Source organism: Lycorma delicatula, chromosome 1, assembly GCF_047948215.1.
Source record: "Lycorma delicatula isolate Av1 chromosome 1, ASM4794821v1, whole genome shotgun sequence".
NCBI classification, from domain to species: domain Eukaryota; kingdom Metazoa; phylum Arthropoda; class Insecta; order Hemiptera; family Fulgoridae; genus Lycorma; species Lycorma delicatula.
In genome coordinates, this window is record NC_134455.1 from 322603519 (window position 1) to 322625502 (window position 21984).

Here is a 21984-nt window from a genome sequence, read left to right on the forward strand (position 1 = left end):
CAAAATTTTCTTCCTTTTTATCTATTTTTCAAAATTTGATTGTAAACAATCATCAATCATACTTCATGCCTCTTTTCTATACACTTTATATAATTATAATGAACAGAATATAAATACAAGGTTAGTAACATTACACTCGTATACAATTTTACAAAAGAGTAAGGTAATATACTAAGACTTTTCAATTATGAATAGCAGTTTAAAAATTACCTCTGCTCATAACAATGCGCATATTATTTCCATCCAAATCTGCAACAGCTACATAATCTTCACGTGCATCAGCCCAAAATATTTCACTCGTTTCATAAGATACAGTAAGTGCATTTGGCCAGCCAAGGAATTTATTTACAATAACTCGAGGTTCACTTCCATCCATGCCCATTTTTCCAATATGTGGTAAATCACCCCAATCTGTCCAGTATACATATCTACAAAAACATGAAATAAATGTGTCAGCAGCCTCTAAAATCTAAATTAAACTTTTATGAATATGAAGAAATTAATGAAAATTAAAATAAATTTATAAATTAATATATATGTAGCCTAGATAAAAATAATTCAGTTTTACATAATCAAAATACTCTGTAGCCATTTGTTAACACTCGGGTTTCATTTGCTCCTTTTTTATTAAAAGGAGAAACTTTAAATTTTATTAATGGAGGACTTTTACATTTTAAAATAAAAATTTTCACTTTTTTTCTTACTCTTTATAATTTCTCACTTTTCTTGTTACTCTTATTAACTGAATTAGTCTAATGTCCTATTTTTAGTCAGTCTTCTTCCATCCTTCAAAGATGCAACATGTTTTTTGTTATGAATGTATAATGAAATATATATATATATATATATATATATATATGAGGTGTGTGAGAAAAGTAATGAGACTGACTTTTTACTTACCAAAGTTTTTATTTTTTTCAAACAACAATATTATCACCTTCAAAGAAGTTCCCTTGGGCAGCTATACACTGGTGGCGTTGTTGTTCCCACTCCTGGTAGCAGCGCTGGAAGGCTTCAACAAGTAGGGCTTTTAACTGGTCAGTTACAGTCTTTTGAATGTTCTCCAGAGTTCCAAAATGATGTCCTTTTAAGACATGTTTCAATTTCGGGAAAAGGAAAAAGTCACAAGGATCCAAATCAGGTGAATAGGAGGGGGGTTGAGGAACTGTAGGAATGCATTTTTAGGTCAAAAATTCCCTGATGGAAATGGCCGTGTGACAGGGGGATTGTCATGATAAGGCATCCACTTGTCTGCAATGTCTGGTTTCACGCAAATCACTCTTTTCCTTAGCCTTGGTTTCAAGGACACCTTTGTAAAACTCTTGGTTGACAGTTTGTCCTGGAGGAAAAAATTCTTTATGCACGATACCCCACTGTCAAAAAGGCAAATCAGCATGGTATTGATCTTTGATTTGCTCATTTGACATTTTTTCGGTCGAAGAGATGACAGAGGTGTGCCACTCTTCGCTTTGCCACTTTGTTTCAGGATTGTAATCAAATATCCAGGATTCATCACCTGTGGTCACATGATTGAAGCATTCTTGGTCATCTTCAATCTTCTCAAGACGATCAATGCACACGTTTCTTCGATTTTCCTTTTGTTCCTTTGTGAGGTTTTTCGGCACCAATTTCGTACAAATCTTTCACATGTCCAAATTGTCTGTGAAAATTTGATGTATGGTGAAAGTGTTTAAATTAAACTGTTCACTCATCATCCTTATTGTTAATCAACGGTCTGATCTCACAAGAACCCTCACACGCTCAACGTTTTTGTCAGATTTTGAAGTTGAAGGTCTCGCTGAGCGAGGATCTTCAACGTGTTCTCGGCCTTCCAAAAATGATTTGTGCCAGCGGAAAACTTGTGCTCTTGATAAGTAATGTTCCCTGTAGGCCTGTTTCAAGTTTTCAAAGGTCACACTTGTGGATTTCCCAAGTTTAACACAAAACTTGATTGCATAACGTTGCACTAAATTACAATGTTCCATTTTCGTAACACACAACTTCACTGATGGCGCTGTCAAAAATAATCTTAACAGAGTTGAAACTCGTACTGAGCTTGTGGAAGGGATGAACAAGCAGACCGGTAGACACAGCATTGCCAGATCGCTCGCAGTGTTACCAATCTCCCAATCTCATTACTTTTTTCACACACCTTGTATATATATATATATAAATTACTAGTTCAAAGTATAAAATAAAAATCATTTATATTATAAATGAAATAAAAGACTTTTATTTATTTGAATTAACCAGTGAGTATTAAAATATTTAGAATAATTAAACCTAACTGAGGTATTGAACAAATAATATTTATGATTTGTTTGCAACTGTATTAGTTTGACAACTGTACAATGGGAAGGAAATTTACTATTTTTTGAAAAATATTACAGTTGATAAATTGTAATTTTTTAACAAAATTTTTAATTACTCTTATAAGAGTATATAAAAATGAATGTTTGTTTGCATTTGGTTTGTTTGTTTGTAGTATATTACTAATTGCATGAAAAGAAATATTTTTTGCAAAAAAATGGACCTACTAGATGGCGCTGGGGTCGAGATGTTTGAAAAATAGTATTTAGGGTCAGATTTGGCTCATATTCAGAAAAGGTATTACGAGGGTTATTTTATTTTCAAGGTCCGATAGGTCGCGAAATAAAAACCCGCGCAAAAATCGGATGAACCTTTGCACATATGTGTTGCGCAGCGTCTCTAGTATGGCCTTCAATCACGCTGCGTCACTTCGTTTAGTTCTGAACATGCAGCTAGCATATAAACATGTCTACACAACAATAGGATCTCCCGCCAAGTGTGAAGTGCATGCGGTAATTCGATTTCTTCAGGCTGAGGGTGTAATGCAGCTGAAATTCATCACTGCAGCCTCATACTGCGTGATTCTTCAACGTCTACGAAGGGCAATTCACAATAAGTGGAGAGAAATGTTGTCATCAGGCATTGTCTTTCTCCATGACAATGCTCGGCCGCACACTGCAGCTGTAACAAAGAAGCTCCTGCAGCGTTTTTGTTGGGAAGTGTTTGATCACCCACCATACAGCCCGGACTTGGGGCTCCATCTGATTTTCATCTCTTTGCTCACATGAAACGCTGGCTAGGAGAACAACATTTTGGCACAGATATCGAGCTGTAGACCAGTGTAGAAACATGGCTGAAAACACAGATGGCTTCGTTCTATGGCGAGGGTATTGGTATTGGAAAAGTGGTTCCATGCTTGAAAAAAAAGGTGGTTCCATGATCGGACCTTGAAAAAAAATAACCCTCATATTTACATGAAAAGAAATACCTCTGCAAATAATAGACTCGCTAGATGGCGCTGGGGTTGAGATGTTTGGAAAAATTGCATTTATGTTCCGATTTGGCTTATATTCAGAGTATACATTAGTTATGTGAAAATAAATATTTCTGCAAAAAATGGAGCTGCTAGGTGGCGCAGGGGTTGAGATACTTAGACAAATTGTATTTATGGACCGATTTGTCTCATATTCAGAATATACTCATATATTAATTACGTGAATAGAAAAATTTTTACAAAAAAACTATACTCACTAGGTGACACCAGTGTCAAGATATTTATGAAACAAACAAACAAATATACAAACAGACTTTCTTCTTCTACATATACAAAAGACAGTGTTTATATGTGTGTCTGCTATAGACTAAAAAATTGCTGGATCGATTTATGTGTGGGGAAAAAGGAAAAGGGGAAAAAGAAAAAAGGGAAATAGGAAAAAGGAGATTAGAGAAAAAGGGAAGAGGGGAAAAAGGGATAAAGCGAAAGATTAAATTTTCTGAAGTTCTGAAATGTTCAGTTTTTTAATGTATCAAATTTTCAATTGTTTCATTTAATTTATAAATATACTCAAATCTAGCAATAGCAAAGCATTGCTGGATCTGCTAGTAATTTATAAATTACGTTTAAAATTATATATATTTTTTTTTTTTATATTTTCATTCTTTTAATTGTTATATTTTATTCTAATTTATTTCCTAATAATTGATTAGTCATAGTTTTATTGTTATTAATCTTTTAAAATAGTGTTTTTGTTATCTAAGATTATTTGACACATTTTTTTGTTACTGCCAATGCTTGTTAATTATACAAATCTGATATGTGCATAAGTTTTAGAAATATTTTGAACCCATGTTAAAATGATTTAACTAGACAAAATTATTCTTAACATTATAGAAACAATCTGTCAACAACACAATACTCAGAGACATCCACAAGATTTCACCCAAGGAAATTAGCTTTGCCAATCTTCTTGTAGGCAAAAACATTTTTTACTGACCCAAAACTTTACTTGTTGTATCTCAGTTACTGAGATATAATATTCAGTTTTCATTTATTAATGAAACTGAATATTTGTTTTTAAACTTATTTCTTGTATCTGACAATGACATTCTAGGCATTTACTCAAATTTTTTAGCTTGACTTGAATTCTAGATCAAACAACAGCTTGTTTCTTCCCCAGAGGTAAAATCTTCGCCCTGCTAAAAAACTGAGTTAAGATATATCTGTAAAATGTAAGCGAGAGAAAATAAGAGAAAATTTCAAAGTTTTACTTCACAGTAATCTGTTATTTATTTTTAAAAAATAAGTTCTCTAAAAAAATAAGTTTCATATTTCCTTGAACATTAACTTGTATACTCCAACTTCTCAATTTTTACTGCAACTCCAGGCAGTCAGCTATTGAAATTTGTGCCACTGATGACCAGATGAGAACTTTTAGCTGAACTAAATTCCTGAATATAGCCCCCTGTCTCATGAAGTACAAAAGGTATTTTTACAGGATATAAAGATATCCTGTACAATAGGTAGACATTATAATACCTCGAGAATTCACTTATGAGTTCAATTTTCCCTCTCTATCTCTCCACATCAAAGCAGTTTTTTACAGAGCATTTCAAAATTTAAGCTGAAAGCATCACAATTGATCCATCCTTTTATCTCATTTAAATTTCTTTTTTCATATTGAGAAAGCTTTTTTGCAATTTTATCAACATTAACAGTATTGGTATTTCCATTTTTATATATAATATTTTTTTAAATTTTACTCATTTGTACTTTAGCTAAATATATACAAATATATATATTTATAAAATACTCTATATTCTATATGCAGAAAAAGTAATAAAGTTAACTCAGTGTAAAAGATTTAAATGATACATAACACTGACGTCTGATTCACAAGTTTTAAGTCTTTTTGTAAAACAAAATAAATAAAACTGAACAGAATACTTACGCTTGTTGAGGATGAACAGTAATCGCTCTAGGTTCTTGAAGTCCCTCTCTAAGTATAACCTTACGGAATCTTCCATCAAGACGGGATACTTCTATAGTGTCCAATCCTTTATCACACCAGTACAAATTTCGTCCAACCCAATCTACTGCCAATCCATCAGGATTTTGAAGTGTTGAAGAATGGAGAGTCTGAACAAAATTAAAACACGATTCAGAATTTATGACAGATTAATAATCTATTAATGAATTGATAAATTAATAAAACTAATAAATTAAATGCAGTTTACTTTATATTTTAACTACTAAATTATAATTAATTGAATATTGATGATTATTGCAGAACTTGAAAATTTTATATTTGTTTCATTCCTTAATTTCTAGTAAGATTAATTCAACTGACTAATAACTTCTAACTTGTTATGTTACAAGTACAAGCTTAACTTGAACTGGTCAATCCTTCAGCTAACAATGTAATATATGCTACTAATGGCCATATCATTTCCTAGTCAGGTTATAGTAGCCTCTTCATCTCTTTTAACAACCCAGTTAACCTTTTATACCTCAATTTCACCTTGCTTCATGCCTTGATCATCCATTCTCCAAGATTGTTTAAAGATCTCTGATGATTTTAACATATAAATTATTAACTCCATAGTGAATTTAAGAATACTAGTTAAAGAGCATGATTTCTTGATAACATCTGGGTTTAGATATCCAATTAATTTTTCTGAACATTAATTAATTCTGATATCAATTAATTTTTTGAACATTAACACTGTCGCATGTTCGTGGCTTGATCAGGATATTGAGGGATTGAAAATTGAAAATGTTTATTTAATTACAATTTATTAGATTAAGAACATAAATAAAATAAGACAAATCAGTAATAACAATGACAATAAGAATAATAAACGACAATAAAAAAACAACTCACAATAATAATCAGGATAATAACAATGACAACAGAAAAAAATAATAAATGTCAATAAACAAACAGTAATTATGGTAATCACAACCACAACAATAATAATAATAATAACAACAGACAGTGATTATATACAAAATCAAATTTAATTGTCAGGATTTATTTGCAGGTAGTTAAATATAATTTAGTCTCATTGACAAAAGACATTAGCATGACCGCTAGTCTTAACACTTTTAACCATACTAATCTTATATTAACAACAATAGACAATAGATAAGGCAAGTATAAAGTTCTTTTACTGCAAATATCTTTTTTGTTCACAAATAAAACTACCCTATCAATTTATGAATGAAATTTAGTACATTAACTCTTTCCCTTATAGTCCAGCAGTAACTCACTGAACCATTTCTTGTTTTTGTGTGCTGGAATTACTTGTGACATCACTTTAATTACATTGAACTTAATTCACTAGAATTTGCTCCTTCACTGAACTCCTCTCAGAATATTCTCACAGACTGTCATCATAACATTTCACTTATGCTGATTGTCAACTGGTCTTCCCCAGAGCATTTATACTCCTATCCTCTTTACCTGCAGGACTAGACCCCAGTTGAGCGTGAGAATGATCGACCAAGCCCTTTAATTCCCATGCATTCCTAACTTGGGTCCGGTACTCTTCTCATGGAACAACATTTGTTTAGGTGTGTCAGTAGACAGTATTACAAAGAACGATTGTTAAACAGACCTGTTACCTTTACTAAAAGGGTTTCTTTTAGCCCCTTTCTGGATTCCTCCCATTATTATGTATTCTACTACTTTCTTCTTAATTGGTAGGAATCTGTTACTCAGGTCCGTTATACTAGTCTTGTTACAATATTTTCATAAACATGGCCCTCTCTCCACATGACAAAAAAACAACTTATCTACCAGGTTATTTTTGCCATGAGCTAGAAGCCCTGTTCCCCTCTTCTATCCAAGCTAGAGTTGGTCACCATACATTGGTGCAATGAGTGAGGTGATGAGAGTGGTGCACTCTCACCATATTCAACAGACATGGTTTTTACAACTGCTAACAATTTCCTTCAATTCCATTCTACTCATTATTTTTCTTGCAAAAGCATGAAAATTGTATGCTAGCCTGTTTTTAAGTTAATATAAACCTTAAAAATTGAAAAAATAAAATAAATCTTTTCTCATTCAGTTTTTCTTTTATCCATGTATTTATTGTATAGAAAATTCCTTGATAAGCAAATAATATGAAGTTAAAATAGAGCAGAATAAGGAGTAATAGAGTGATATATGAAACTAGTCAAATGAGCAGTAAAAAAATGACAAAAACATCTACTGTCTTTATATGATGATTGACATGAAATTTTGTTGGACTCTTCACACACTGATGAACTAAAGTCAGAATATGAGGTATGTAAACCAATACGATGAATGTTGCTGTTGAGCACCATCCAGTGGTAAGGTGGGAACTTATATATGGGAAGTGATGTGTTTCCATATTAACAATGTGTGACAGGTTTCAACTTCTTCAGTGCAGTGAGTTGGTTGTAAGCTATGAATGAAAGGTGTGTTTTAAAATGTGTTAGATCATGAACAACAGATACATGAAATCTTTTATCCATGGAAATTTTGTATTTTATTTCCCTAATAATCATTCAAACAGGTGAATGATTATTAGGAAAACTCTGGATATTATATTAGGCCTTAGAGCACTTAAGAAATGATAAGAATAGAAAACGACTTGAAAAATGAACAAATGGTTTTATCTTTCTCATTATCATGTGTGACAATTTGTGCCACTCATTCTGATACGGTAATTTCTATCAAACAAAAACATTGCAGTGTGTCCTCATCTACCTTATCCATTGAATTTGGTGCTGTGCTACTTCTGGTTCATCTCTAAAATCAAAATGACATTGAAAAAACATTCTTAATTGATTCAAGATACGGAAGAAGCCACAGCAGTGCAACTAAAGTTACTGATGCGAGTATTTCTAGAACTCACTTAGAAATTGGCAGGAACAGTGCAATGTGTGTTTGTGTATGTGTGCACACTAGTACATGCAAGATAATCTTGAGGAAGACTAGTGTTAGTGAGTAATTTAATCCAGTAAAATGTTTTGTGTTCTTTATTTAGACATTCATTGTATTTTCTGATCACAGTCCCAAAAAAGTAAATAAATTGGTGAATTTATTTACCAATGTTTGAAATGGTGTAGGTCTCAAAAAAGTAAAAATGTGTAGTAGAAATCATAATACAGTTGTAGGTTGATAACAGCAATGAAGATAAGGGTAATTGTTCAACTTCTAAAGATGGCATATCTCTTTAAATCAGAGAGATAACTACAGCAGGAAAAATAGTACAGAATGAAAAGGATTACTTGTCTTCCATACTATGATGAATATGAACAAAATCCCAGAACATTACTATAAACTTTTATGCTGGTTGCATGAGTGCGCTAACACATCACTCAAAGTGTAATAATGTTTTACATGAATGATACTTGACAAAAAATCGTAGAACATACACGAAATACACTAGTACTACAAAACACTAAATTTAACTACAAAGGAGTTTTAAGCTCTCATAGAGTTTTATTTCTTTATTAGGTTTTATGGATTTCTATAGCAGGCTAATTTTGCCAATTTCTGAGGAATAAGCTTGTTAAATACAGAAATAAGATTTTGTACTCAGGATTCTCAGAATGTCTGCTTGATGAACGTGGAGATGTATGAAGGGAAACATTCTGCTGGTCCTGAGGGTGTTATAGGAATTTCCTTCCTAATTAATAGAGAAAAACTTTAAATGCTTTGTATATTTTAATTATTATTATATTATATTATTTTAATTATTATATAAACTGAAGAAGTTCTGTCAATTTAATACTTGTAACAAGTCAACTGGCTGAGAAGAACTGGGAGTATGGTAAGGATATGGTCACATTATCACAATTACTGCTGCTGGTAACAAATATAGCAGCACAATAGATGAGGGATAGATGCTATCTATCCCTCATCTATATTGATATGGGGTAGAAGCTAGTAAGTTTATTGTCTCCTACCTTACTTAATCCAGAAATGAAAGTTATAACAAGGATGTTAAAGTAGATTCTAGTGGAGAGGAGAATAGATTCTATTAGTTTGCATTAAGTAAGATAGGAGACAAGAAACTTCCTTGATTCCACCCATTATCTACCTTACCTAATACAGAAATGGAAATTATAGCATGGAATAGTAAAGCAAATTCTGTTGGAAAGGAGAATCGATTCAATGGTTTTTGGTGTAAATAATCTGGGGTGAAAATACTAATTTTACAATAGGATTCATGAAATACGTAAATTTAATTGCGCTGTCAAAAGGAGAAATACGAGGTGATGATGGTGGATAAAGATAAATATTTATTTTGTGATGTAACTTTAGAGGATATAGCTAGGTGGAAGAGTTTTTCTTACTTTGTATAGAGATTAGAATGGGTAAAAAAAGGGTTGTGAGATCACTAATAGGTTTGAGAAGGAAGCTGATATTTTCAAAGTATAAAGCATCTTCTGTAAGACTGTGATATAGATCCTACTAAAGGAAAGAATGCTAATGTAAACCAGGTATCAGTGGCTTAAAGTTATTTATGTAGCAGAAATTTGCGTAATATCAGAGTAGATGGAGTAGCATTAAAGCTAGAGATAAAATTCTTGGGATTAGTAGAGGAGAAAACAACAAATACAGGGAGAGGAACTGTAAAGGTATAGAAATGTACTGAATATTAACAGGATAAAAAAGATTGTATAGTAAAGTGATTTGGACATGTGAGCAGGATGGAAGATGTGAGGGTTTGTAAAAGAATGAAGGAAAGGTGAGGAGGCTCACATACAAGATAAAGAGACTAATGTGATGAGTAAAACTTCAAAACTGTTTACTGAAAACCATTGTAACTATTTTTTTTACAAAAAAAATATGAAATTGTTCTTTTAATTTACATGGTCTTTATTAACAATAGCAACTATGCTTGTTTAATCCACAAACAGGGTTAAAGATGCATTTGATCTTATTCAAGATTTATTTTATCTTAATCATGAATTGATCTTTGTAGATCATTTAATGTAAGCAGAATACGACTTAGAACATTGTTATGGTCCACCATTTGTCAAAGGGATATTACGTGAATACAGTTCTGTCCTTATTTCTAAAACAATATTAGGATGCTCAACAGCCTCAAACCAAGGAAAGCCGCAAAAGCAATCCAGCTCTAATTTCTTTATCAGGAAGTTGTAATTTATGGTATCACATTTCATGATTTCAAATCTCATAGTAGTAGATACTTCCTCTCTAAATGTTGAGACGATCTGCATTATGCAAAAAGGAGAAGATTAAAAGATATTAAAACTGAATTAATTACATGGCAGGTTCATAACAAGTAGTATCTTTCACTTACACAGTATACATGCAAATGTTCAGTGGAAGGATCTGACAAAAACTATCAACGTTTTTCTCAGTTTATCATTTAACTTATAAGTAAAATATACATTTCATGAAAGAATACAGCAAATTATTACCTCATAAGTTGTGTTGTTGCCAGTGCAGAATCTTTTAATAGAACTACGAAGCGCAGTAACATCAGACCAATATATACACTGTTCTTCCCAATCAAAATCTAATGCCACTGCATTTGTTAAATTATTGGCTAACAGTGTGACATGGCCACTTTGATCAAGCTGTCTGATGTAGTACTTGTTTGAGAAAATAAGCATTGGTTCTGTAGCTGCAAAAAGTAAATATAATTATTGATTTTCTACTTGGTACTTTGGTATTTACTTTTTCTTAGATGCTGTCCTACTTAACAAATGCATATAATTCTTAATTTTTAACTGTACAAGTATTTTATCATTTCAATTTTTTTTTATTACCCTAAGCTTAAAAAAAAAATTGTGTATCAGATAATGCAAATCCAAGTCAATTATTACTGACTGACAAACAAAATAAAGTAAAATCCTATAACACAGATACACATTTAATTAATAATCCGTTTCAATAAATAATATTTATTTAATAAGATCAAATAAGATTTTTAATTTTAGTGTCTTTATCCACAATTAGGGGTGTAAGGGGTGGTAATACGTCTCTTAAAGCCTCTCTCACTCAAAAGTCAACCTCACCTTCATGTGGAGGTGAGGATGCTTGGTGCACCCTGTTTATACTAGCAAGGGTATGACGACTGAATGACTCCTGGTATAAGGAGCCCCCTCTTACCAAGCGGCAACAGTCTGTCAAGGGCAGATGAGCAGGAAAGGAAAGGATGGGGCAACCCCTTGTCCCACAGATGAGAAATTGTCCCTAAAGGCAGAGGAATCGTAACATGATCAACAGCAGGAGGATACATATAGAATTCCCAAGTAGTAATATGGCTGCGTCCAATTCAAAATTTTCCGTAGCTTCAATTTCCTCATTCAGATCTTCAGGGGGAGAATGTCTTGGATAAAGCTGCAAAGAGTAGATGTCGGAAGGAACTTTTTAGAATAGGAACATGGAATGTAAGAAGACTTTTAAAAACTGGGAAGTTAAGATAGTGATGAGGAAATCAGAAATGGACATCTTAGGCACCTGCGAAACTAGATGGACAGGAAATGGAGATTTTTGGTCTGAAGATTTCAGAGTTATTCACAGTGGCGGTGCCAGATCAAGAAGAAATGGAGTTGCAGTAGTCTTAAGAGGGAAATGGAAGAACAACATTTTGAACACATACCACCATAGTAACAGAGTAATCATGGTTACAATTAAAGTCTAACCTGTTAATTTATGTGTTATTGTAGTCTATCTACCTACAACTGTAAGGACAAAGAAGTGGAGGAAATATATGAGCATATAGATGATTTAATGAAGTTCGTTAAAGACAAGGATAATTTAATTAGTCAGTGATTTCAATGCATCAATCGGTGAAAGCACTAAACAAAAATGGATGGATAAATTTGGATTAGGAAAGATGAATGCGAGCGGTGAAAGAATGCTAGAATCTGTGAACAGTGTAGAATGAATGTCACTAACACATGCTTTAAAATGCCAAAGAGAAGAAGGTATACTTGGACAATGCCAAGAGATGGCAGGAGGTACCATATAGACTATATTCTGGTTAAGGATAAGTATAAAAACCAAATAAAGTTTAGTCATTCGTACCCTGGATATGATGTAGATAGTGAGTGACATGTCCTTGTGATAGCAAAGTGTGATATTAGATTTCAGAAATACAAAAGAGCTAGCCAACTCAAGGAAAAGAAAATAGTTAAGGAGCTGAAAATAATGACAGATGAATTGATCAGCAGAGAAGAATGGGAAGGAATGAAAGAAACCATAACAGTAACGGCTAAGGAAATAAGAGGGCTAAACAAGTTAGAACCAAGGAAACCATGGATGACCAAAGAAGTATTGGACCTCATTGAAGAGCAAAACAAGTTAAGAGAAAAGACTTGGAGAAGTACAAAAGGATAAAGAACATAATTACTAAAAAATGCAGACTGGAAAAAGAAAAGTGAATTCAAGACAGAAATGAGGAGATTCAGAAAGACTTAGAAAGAGGAAAATTGACAGAGCTTACTTGAGTATTAAGTCAATTATGATAAAACCGAGAATGAAAACAAGTATGGTAAGGAATAAAAATGGGGATCTTCTTTTTGATTTAGATAATGTAGGTGACAGATGGAAAGAATATAATGAGGAGCTATGTGAAGGAAAGGATACTGTTAACAGTAGGGAATATCTGGAAGATGAAAATAGAGTGGATAAAAACATGATGGGACCACCTGCATCTAAGGAAGAATTTGGGAAGGGAACTAGAGAAGCAATACTAGCACTGAGAGTGTTATTGGAGAGAAGAATTGGGGTTAATAGGGAACCTTTTTGACTTTTATAGAATTAGTAAAAGGCTTTGACAAGGTGAATTGGGAACTGCTATTTCAAACAATGAGGGAAATAAAGCTTGACTGGAGGGATAGAAGATTAATTGCATTGGTGCACCCTGTTTATACTAGCAAGGGTATGACGACTGAATGACTCCTGGTATAAGGAGCCCCCTCTTACCAAGCGGCAACAGTCTGTCAAGGGCAGATGAGCAGGAAAGGAAAGGATGGGGCAACCCCTTGTCCCACAGATGAGAAATTGTCCCTAAAGGCAGAGGAATCGTAACATGATCAACAGCAGGAGGATACATATAGAATTCCCAAGTAGTAATATGGCTGCGTCCAATTCAAAATTTTCCGTAGCTTCAATTTCCTCATTCAGATCTTCAGGGGGAGAATGTCTTGGATAAAGCTGCAAAGAGTAGATGTCGGAAGGAACTTTTTAGAATAGGAACATGGAATGTAAGAAGACTTTTAAAAACTGGGAAGTTAAGATAGTGATGAGGAAATCAGAAATGGACATCTTAGGCACCTGCGAAACTAGATGGACAGGAAATGGAGATTTTTGGTCTGAAGATTTCAGAGTTATTCACAGTGGCGGTGCCAGATCAAGAAGAAATGGAGTTGCAGTAGTCTTAAGAGGGAAATGGAAGAACAACATTTTGAACACATACCACCATAGTAACAGAGTAATCATGGTTACAATTAAAGTCTAACCTGTTAATTTATGTGTTATTGTAGTCTATCTACCTACAACTGTAAGGACAAAGAAGTGGAGGAAATATATGAGCATATAGATGATTTAATGAAGTTCGTTAAAGACAAGGATAATTTAATTAGTCAGTGATTTCAATGCATCAATCGGTGAAAGCACTAAACAAAAATGGATGGATAAATTTGGATTAGGAAAGATGAATGCGAGCGGTGAAAGAATGCTAGAATCTGTGAACAGTGTAGAATGAATGTCACTAACACATGCTTTAAAATGCCAAAGAGAAGAAGGTATACTTGGACAATGCCAAGAGATGGCAGGAGGTACCATATAGACTATATTCTGGTTAAGGATAAGTATAAAAACCAAATAAAGTTTAGTCATTCGTACCCTGGATATGATGTAGATAGTGAGTGACATGTCCTTGTGATAGCAAAGTGTGATATTAGATTTCAGAAATACAAAAGAGCTAGCCAACTCAAGGAAAAGAAAATAGTTAAGGAGCTGAAAATAATGACAGATGAATTGATCAGCAGAGAAGAATGGGAAGGAATGAAAGAAACCATAACAGTAACGGCTAAGGAAATAAGAGGGCTAAACAAGTTAGAACCAAGGAAACCATGGATGACCAAAGAAGTATTGGACCTCATTGAAGAGCAAAACAAGTTAAGAGAAAAGACTTGGAGAAGTACAAAAGGATAAAGAACATAATTACTAAAAAATGCAGACTGGAAAAAGAAAAGTGAATTCAAGACAGAAATGAGGAGATTCAGAAAGACTTAGAAAGAGGAAAATTGACAGAGCTTACTTGAGTATTAAGTCAATTATGATAAAACCGAGAATGAAAACAAGTATGGTAAGGAATAAAAATGGGGATCTTCTTTTTGATTTAGATAATGTAGGTGACAGATGGAAAGAATATAATGAGGAGCTATGTGAAGGAAAGGATACTGTTAACAGTAGGGAATATCTGGAAGATGAAAATAGAGTGGATAAAAACATGATGGGACCACCTGCATCTAAGGAAGAATTTGGGAAGGGAACTAGAGAAGCAATACTAGCACTGAGAGTGTTATTGGAGAGAAGAATTGGGGTTAATAGGGAACCTTTTTGACTTTTATAGAATTAGTAAAAGGCTTTGACAAGGTGAATTGGGAACTGCTATTTCAAACAATGAGGGAAATAAAGCTTGACTGGAGGGATAGAAGATTAATTATGAATCTGTATAAAATGCAGAAAATGGAGATTGAAATCAATGGCTTAAAGAAAGGGGCCAAAATAAGAAGGGGAGTCTGACAAGGTTGCCCACTATTACCGTTTTTAATTTATTTATTGAAAAAGCTATCATAGAAATGAAAGAAAAAACAAAAGGAATCAGAATTAATGGAAAATCCATACATTGTATCCGCTTTGCAGATGATATTGTGTTACTGGCAGAATCAGCAAGGAGAATGGAGATTATGTTAGAAATACTATCTAAAGTATTAACAAAATTTAAACTGAAAATGAAAAGGAAGGTCCAAAGGTTGATGATATTAAATTAGACAGTACTGTTATAGAGAAGGTTGAGAGTTTTGTTGTTTGGGAAGCACCGTCACTAGCGATAATAAATATGTCACAGAAGTAAAAAGAAAAAGAGTGTTGGCACAACGAGCTTTCCAGGATAAAAAGAATTTACTGAGTGATAATAATATGAGTATGCAAATAAGGAAACAGTTCGCTAAAACTTATGTCTGGATTGTTCTAACACGCTTGGGGAAGCAGAACGAAGAAGACTGGAAGGAGAAAAACAAGAACAAGCTGGGTGGATAGGAAAAGAAATGATCAAGTGTTAGCAGAAGTGAGTGACAGGAGGTCCTTGCTAAATTTTATATGAAAAAGAAAAGCGAAATTGATAGGACATGTACTACGACATGACCAGTTTTTGACGAATATATTTGAGGGCAAGATTTTGGGTAAAAAACTTAGAGGTAGACCGACAGCAACCATCATCAATAATGTTAAAGAAGAGATGGGCCTTGGTTCATATAAAACTTGAAGAGAGAAGCGGAGATGAGAATGACATGGCTAAATCGACAAGGCATAGCCTTTAGTGAATGATGATGATCCACAATTGATTTTTATTTCCAGTACAGTAGAGTTTTTGAAAATGACAAATCTTTGAATATAGACACACTGAAAAATATAATAAATTTACTACTGTTAAAATGTCATGATGTCAAAATGCAGCTCTTCAAGAACCTGTAGAATGTATTTTATATAAATAACCCAGGAAATAATTTAGGGAAATCCTGACTGCTCAGAAGCAGAAGTTAAAGAAATTGTGCAGTCTGAAATTTTATATCACACATGGTATAAATCTCAAAATATATATTACAACATTCAAAATATACAGCAATCTTAATTTACAAACAAAACACTGAAATAAAGAACAAAAACAAACCAACCACAAAAACTTTTAATAGGAAATTATTATGAAAAAATAATAAATTAAGTAGAAATAACAAAACTGTCATAGTTTAGCAAACATTTTTTTGTTCTTTTTCTGTTTAGCCTCCAGAACCAATGTAAGGTATTAGTTCAGAGGGTGAATGAGGATGATATGTATGAATGTAAATGAAGTTCAGTCTTGTACAGTCTTAGGTCGACTATTCCTGAGGTGGTTGACCTGAGACTGTACATCCAAATAGTTATTTGAGCAAACATTCAAATAGTTATTTCTTTATGAAACAAAATCTTTTTACATATGTGCTTCTATGAGTAAGTGATGTAGTACTTGACTATTGCCTGAATATAACCAGGTATTCCTGGTAATTTATATTACTGTACAAAGATGGCATCTGTTATTTAGGATAATCTTATTAACTGCTTAACAGATACAAAACATTCCTACACTGTTTAACAGTTTACATCTTCCTTTGAGTAGTAGGCTATTATTTTACCTAACATAATTTTCATATTATTAGTGTGAAATGGAAAAAAACGTCACAACATAATACTGAAAAAAATCATACTAATAATTGATAACTGAATAATTAACATAAATAATCATCTACGAAATAATTTAAAAATGTACTTCAATCTCTGGTTCTAAAAAAATTATTTTCATTTTATAAAATTAAAAACACAGATTTAGAAAATTTAATGCTGGTAGTAAAATTTAATTATTTAAAAAATTAATTGTTTTCCATTAGTGGTTTTGTTTTCTCCATATTTAGAACTTTTGCAGATAACTTTTTTCATGATTTACATGTTTTATTCAAAATATTTTCAAATTTTTTCATTAAAACTTTTATTTTTTAAATAAAATTTGGTAAAAAGTTATAAAAATATAAAAAATTATAGATAGGTATGTTTACTACATCACTTACTAATGATAAATTTTATATTTATAATATAATTTTACATCTCAAAAAGTTTTAGATGATAAATTTGACACTGAAATGGAAAGAATACCTGCTGTATAGTTTTAATATTAAAATTTTAAATTAATTAAAATTCTTTTCATAAAAGTTTTCTTTCTTTTTCCTGTTTAGCCTCCGGTAACTACCGTTTAGATAATTCTTCAGAGGATGAATGAGGATGATATGTATGAGTGTAAATGTAGTCTTGTACATTCTCAGTTCGACCATTCCTGAGATGAGTGGTTAATTGAAACCCAACCACCAAAGAACACCGGTATCCACGATCTAGTATTCAAATCCGTGTAAAAATAACTGGCTTTACTAGGACTTGAACGCTGTAACCTCGACTTCCAAATCAGCTGATTTGGGAAGACGGTTAACCACTAGACCAACCCGGTGGGTTCATAAAAGTTTTCTATCACAAGAAAAGGTAATATTTTATCTTAAGACAGGAAAGTTCTTCTTTTCAATAGGACTGTCTAAAATGACATAATTTTTATTAATTTTTTATTTCATAAATACAAGTAGAAATAAAATATTCTTTGTAGTTTCGTAACTACAAAGTAACCGTTCGCACAATAATTATTACTTTAGCAGTATAACTTTCTTTTATTTTTATTAAATGTTAATTTCCTCATTATTTATTTGACACACGTACTCATGCATTGTACATTACGTAGAGTTTGTGTAGACCTGCAATAAATTTCCTTATATTTCCTGATGATAATTGTTTTAATAACTGAAATGAATACTTATTTTTAGTTCAATTTAAATAAATACTCATATAAAAATTTCTTTAATATGAACAAATAGTATTTTATTGAGTATTTTTTTTTACTTGCTTTTCTTTAACTCACAATGTTTTTTTTTTTTTTTTTTTTTTTTAAATGTCTAAAAGTAAAAAATGATTGTTTCTTAGAATGACATTTTTATCAAAATTGTTTATTTTTTCCTGTCTTAGTTGGGTAGCATTTCCCCCCTGAGATTTAAATTTTCAGCACATTAATAACAATAGGATTGCTAAACCTGTACTATTTTCCAGCATAATTCTTGATTTATGGCTATACCTGAGTATCATTTCTTAACTGAAAAAATATTTCTTATATCTTTTCAGTAGTCATGTGGCTTCTCTTGCTTATTTTTTACAATGGATTTCAAATTTTAATAATTAATAGTATCAGCTAAGCTACAATTTGACTAAGGTTAAGGAGAGATAATGTTAACTGTTCACAAACATTTAACGTAAAAATAATTGTAATCTATTTAGAAAATGATTATCCACAAATGAAATAATAAATTTAAGAAGAAAACAAGATAAGGCTCAAGATGCAGTATTAACTGACAGAAGAAGACAGAAAAATTAGTAGCTTACATATATGCAGAAAAACTGGTCTGAATATCACATGTACACCATAAATAAATTAACACTTTAGCATATCAAGTAAGCAGAACTGGTCAAGATTATTATGGTAATATATAAATTAGATAAGTTAAAGTTATTATAAATAACTATCGGGTATATTTCATAGGGTCTGTTGAAATTCAAGGAATGGTACTTTTTTAGTATACCCTGCACTCTAATTACATTTGTACAAGTTATAATGCAACCAGGAATGTTTCTATTTTCTGAGCACAACGTGGATGTGATGTTTTATGAAGTTTGATTTCTGTTTCTAGTGACAGTTACTTTTGTATACATGCATGCTTCTTTTATAGTGAGCATGTGTTCTATCATTTTTTTGTAGATTTTTAATCACCACATGTGAAAAGCTTAACTTTAGAAGAAAGCAAACAGAAAATTCCCTTTTTAGATTATACGTTTTATAAAAAAAATTTTATACCACTTTACATAAGAAATCTATATTAAGTAGTTATTGGCAATTTTTTTGGTGAAAAAATTCTAAATTCTTGCCAGGAATCAAATTCAAAAGCTCTTAATTTAATCTAGAACAGCCAGCATATTAAGATCATTGACTCTTACTTAAAATATCTCTGTCATTGATATTTTATTTTTAAATCATATTCTCAAGCATTTCAGCTTTCTTTTTCTTAAAATGATCCAGTTGCAATGGTTTCACTAGGGAATCAACATTCATCATTCTATCACTAGGGAATGCAATTTTATCTCAAATATACATCTTGTTCATAGCTGATAATACATAAAGATCACAAATGGCTTTTATTATAATGAAGGTTTTAAAATATATTCCTTACATCAGAAGCAGCAACTACAAACAAATGTAACAAGCCTTAAATCTAAACTTAATTTTTTTATGTTTATAAAGCTACAGAAATATTTTTATTTACTGATATGTACTTACATGAAACTGCTTTGCATGAATGATTATCACTGCGTAATGCATATCCTTCCACACATGAACAGACATATGAACCGAGTGTGTTACGACAGTTTTGAGAGCACGGTTTTACTACATCAATATCAGTGCATTCATCAATGTCCTGGCAAAGATGAGGATTCTGAGCATGGCGTCGGTATCCAGTATAACAATCGCATTCATAGCCTACTTTAAGATCACGACATATATGGACGCATGGTAACTGATGCTCACATTCATTAATATCTGTAATGATATGGAGCCCTGTCATATGATTCTAATAATTCTGACTTCAAACTTACAACTAAACTACTCATTCACAACACTTATATTTATATAAAGAAATCATTAAAACCAACTAGTTCGTTTATTAATATATTATTGATCTCAATTTAAAACTTATATCCATCCTCAAATTTAGTTTAAGACAAATTTTAAAAGAAAAAGAAGCAAATTCTTTACATTTTTTAACAAGTTAACTTTTTTATTTTTTAAATGTTTCAAAGAGATGATTTTTTTTTCAATTAAATTCTTTGCAAAGTTTTCATTCAGAGTTCTGTTTAAATAAAATAATATGTCAATAAGTTTGGCTCAAAATTAATGATGATCTTTAAGAAAAGGTTTTTAAACACTTTTCCATAATCATACGAACAGCAAATTACACATGAAATTTAACTGCTGTAGATAAAAGAGTTTCATTGTTTTAAAGAAATAAAGAATCAATCATTTAACACATTCATCAGTAATTATGTATGTCCTCATTCCTTCTATTGACAAATTTATTTACAGTTTTTGAATAAAATAATTAGAACTGACTGATATGTTTAAAAATGTACATATTTCAGGAAAAATTAACAATTTGTATTATTTCTTATAATACCAAACACATCACTTGTGAACCACTGTTACATAACTACATAAATTACACTATGTATTTACTGACACAATTTCTTTTTTTACTTTTCATTATCATTTTAATTTTTGTTTAGACAAAAGAAGGCGATACTTGGAAGAAAAATATACATCTTTAGCTTTATTCTAAGGTTAAGAACAGATTGCTGTTCTGGAAGAGGAAGTAATATTTTATTACACTGGTTAAATTTATTAAATATTAAAGAATCTGTTTTCAAATAAAAAAAAAAACTTTCCCCTTCAAACACATTAACAAGGTCTTTGGAATCTTTTAGAACTATTCTAAAATGATGAGCTTATATTGATGAGCTTTCTCACCAATGTAATATCCAGTAGTACTGCTGCCAGCAGCATCCATCATAAAAACATTAGGAAATTTCTTAAGTATATAATCGAATAACATATTTAATCTTTTTTACTTAGTGTTTGTGAATTTCATATTGTTTAAGGGTGTTTATCTCCAATAAAGATCTTGGTTTTATGGGCTGTAATGAAAAATTTGGATGTTGTGATTAATGTCTTTATGTGTCTCTTGTTTCCATGATAATTCATGCAGTATGGTGAGCACTTCTTTTAGTTATCCCTTTTTACTGATAGCATTGCAATCAGTAGTACTCAAAGTTCCAATAAATTTGACCAGTATCATAAAATGTTTACTTAAATCTCATTAAGCTACTTGTATTAAATATAACATTTATTAAGTTGAGTATAGAAAACCACTACTATGATATAATCACTTACTGCATTTATCTTCATCGCTGAAATCACCACAATCATTTAATCCATCACAAAGTAAAGTATTGTTTATGCAAAGTCCATTGTGACACTGAAATACATATGGACCTGTACAGCTAGCACTCTCTGAAATAAAGTATGCAAGTATTACTTACTACAGGTACTCAGGAATTATGATTTAGTAGCAATAAAAACAGAAAATTATCTAAGAAGTGCTTTATGCAATCAAGTTATTTTTTATTGATTGGTTATACAAAAAATCCATTGCTATTATGTAAGGTATATTCTATTACATACATAAGTTATAGTATAAGACTTTTCAAATTAACATGTAAAAGAATAGTCCCAGTTTTTAATTAATTAATCTTTCCCTGCTATTTTTTTAAAATCAGATTGTAATGAAAAACTACGTTTTTTCCAGTTCCTCAACTTGGTGATGGTAACAGGGTTAAGGTTAAATGTAAACATATACATCAATGTAACGTTTTATTTTTGTTTGTGCAACATAAATTCAGCAGAGAGATGGAGTAGTAAAATTATACACAAAAAAGCAAATATTACTTCTTATGTCTAATTAATCATTTGTTTATTCAAATAATTTTACTAACTTATTTAACTGAAAAACATTTCGAATTGTTATATAGTTTTCTTCATTCTAAGTGAATAAAGCATCAATTCATCAATAAAAATATGCTTGTTTGACGTTTGAGATGTATAAGCAAGCAGACAAAATAGCTATTAAATATTACTTAGACCAGACACACACAAATAAGTTTTTTAATTATTATTTTTTTTTTTTACATATTGGTATGA

General features: G+C 31.6%; 1 protein-coding gene across 2 annotated transcripts in view; it reads right to left on the reverse strand.

Moving 5' to 3' along the window:
• LRP1 (LDL receptor protein 1) overlaps window positions 1–21984 on the reverse strand; it is a 473582-nt gene that overhangs the window by 113245 nt on the left and 338353 nt on the right. For both annotated transcript variants that reach the window (XM_075382014.1, XM_075382015.1), the window contains 5 exons: window positions 21178–21297; window positions 19510–19770; window positions 10739–10944; window positions 5259–5446; window positions 211–428 (listed from right to left, as the gene is read on the reverse strand). In XM_075382014.1, the coding sequence (XP_075238129.1) occupies window positions 211–428; window positions 5259–5446; window positions 10739–10944; window positions 19510–19770; window positions 21178–21297 (993 nt within the window). The remainder of the gene's footprint in view (window positions 1–210; window positions 429–5258; window positions 5447–10738; window positions 10945–19509; window positions 19771–21177; window positions 21298–21984) is intronic.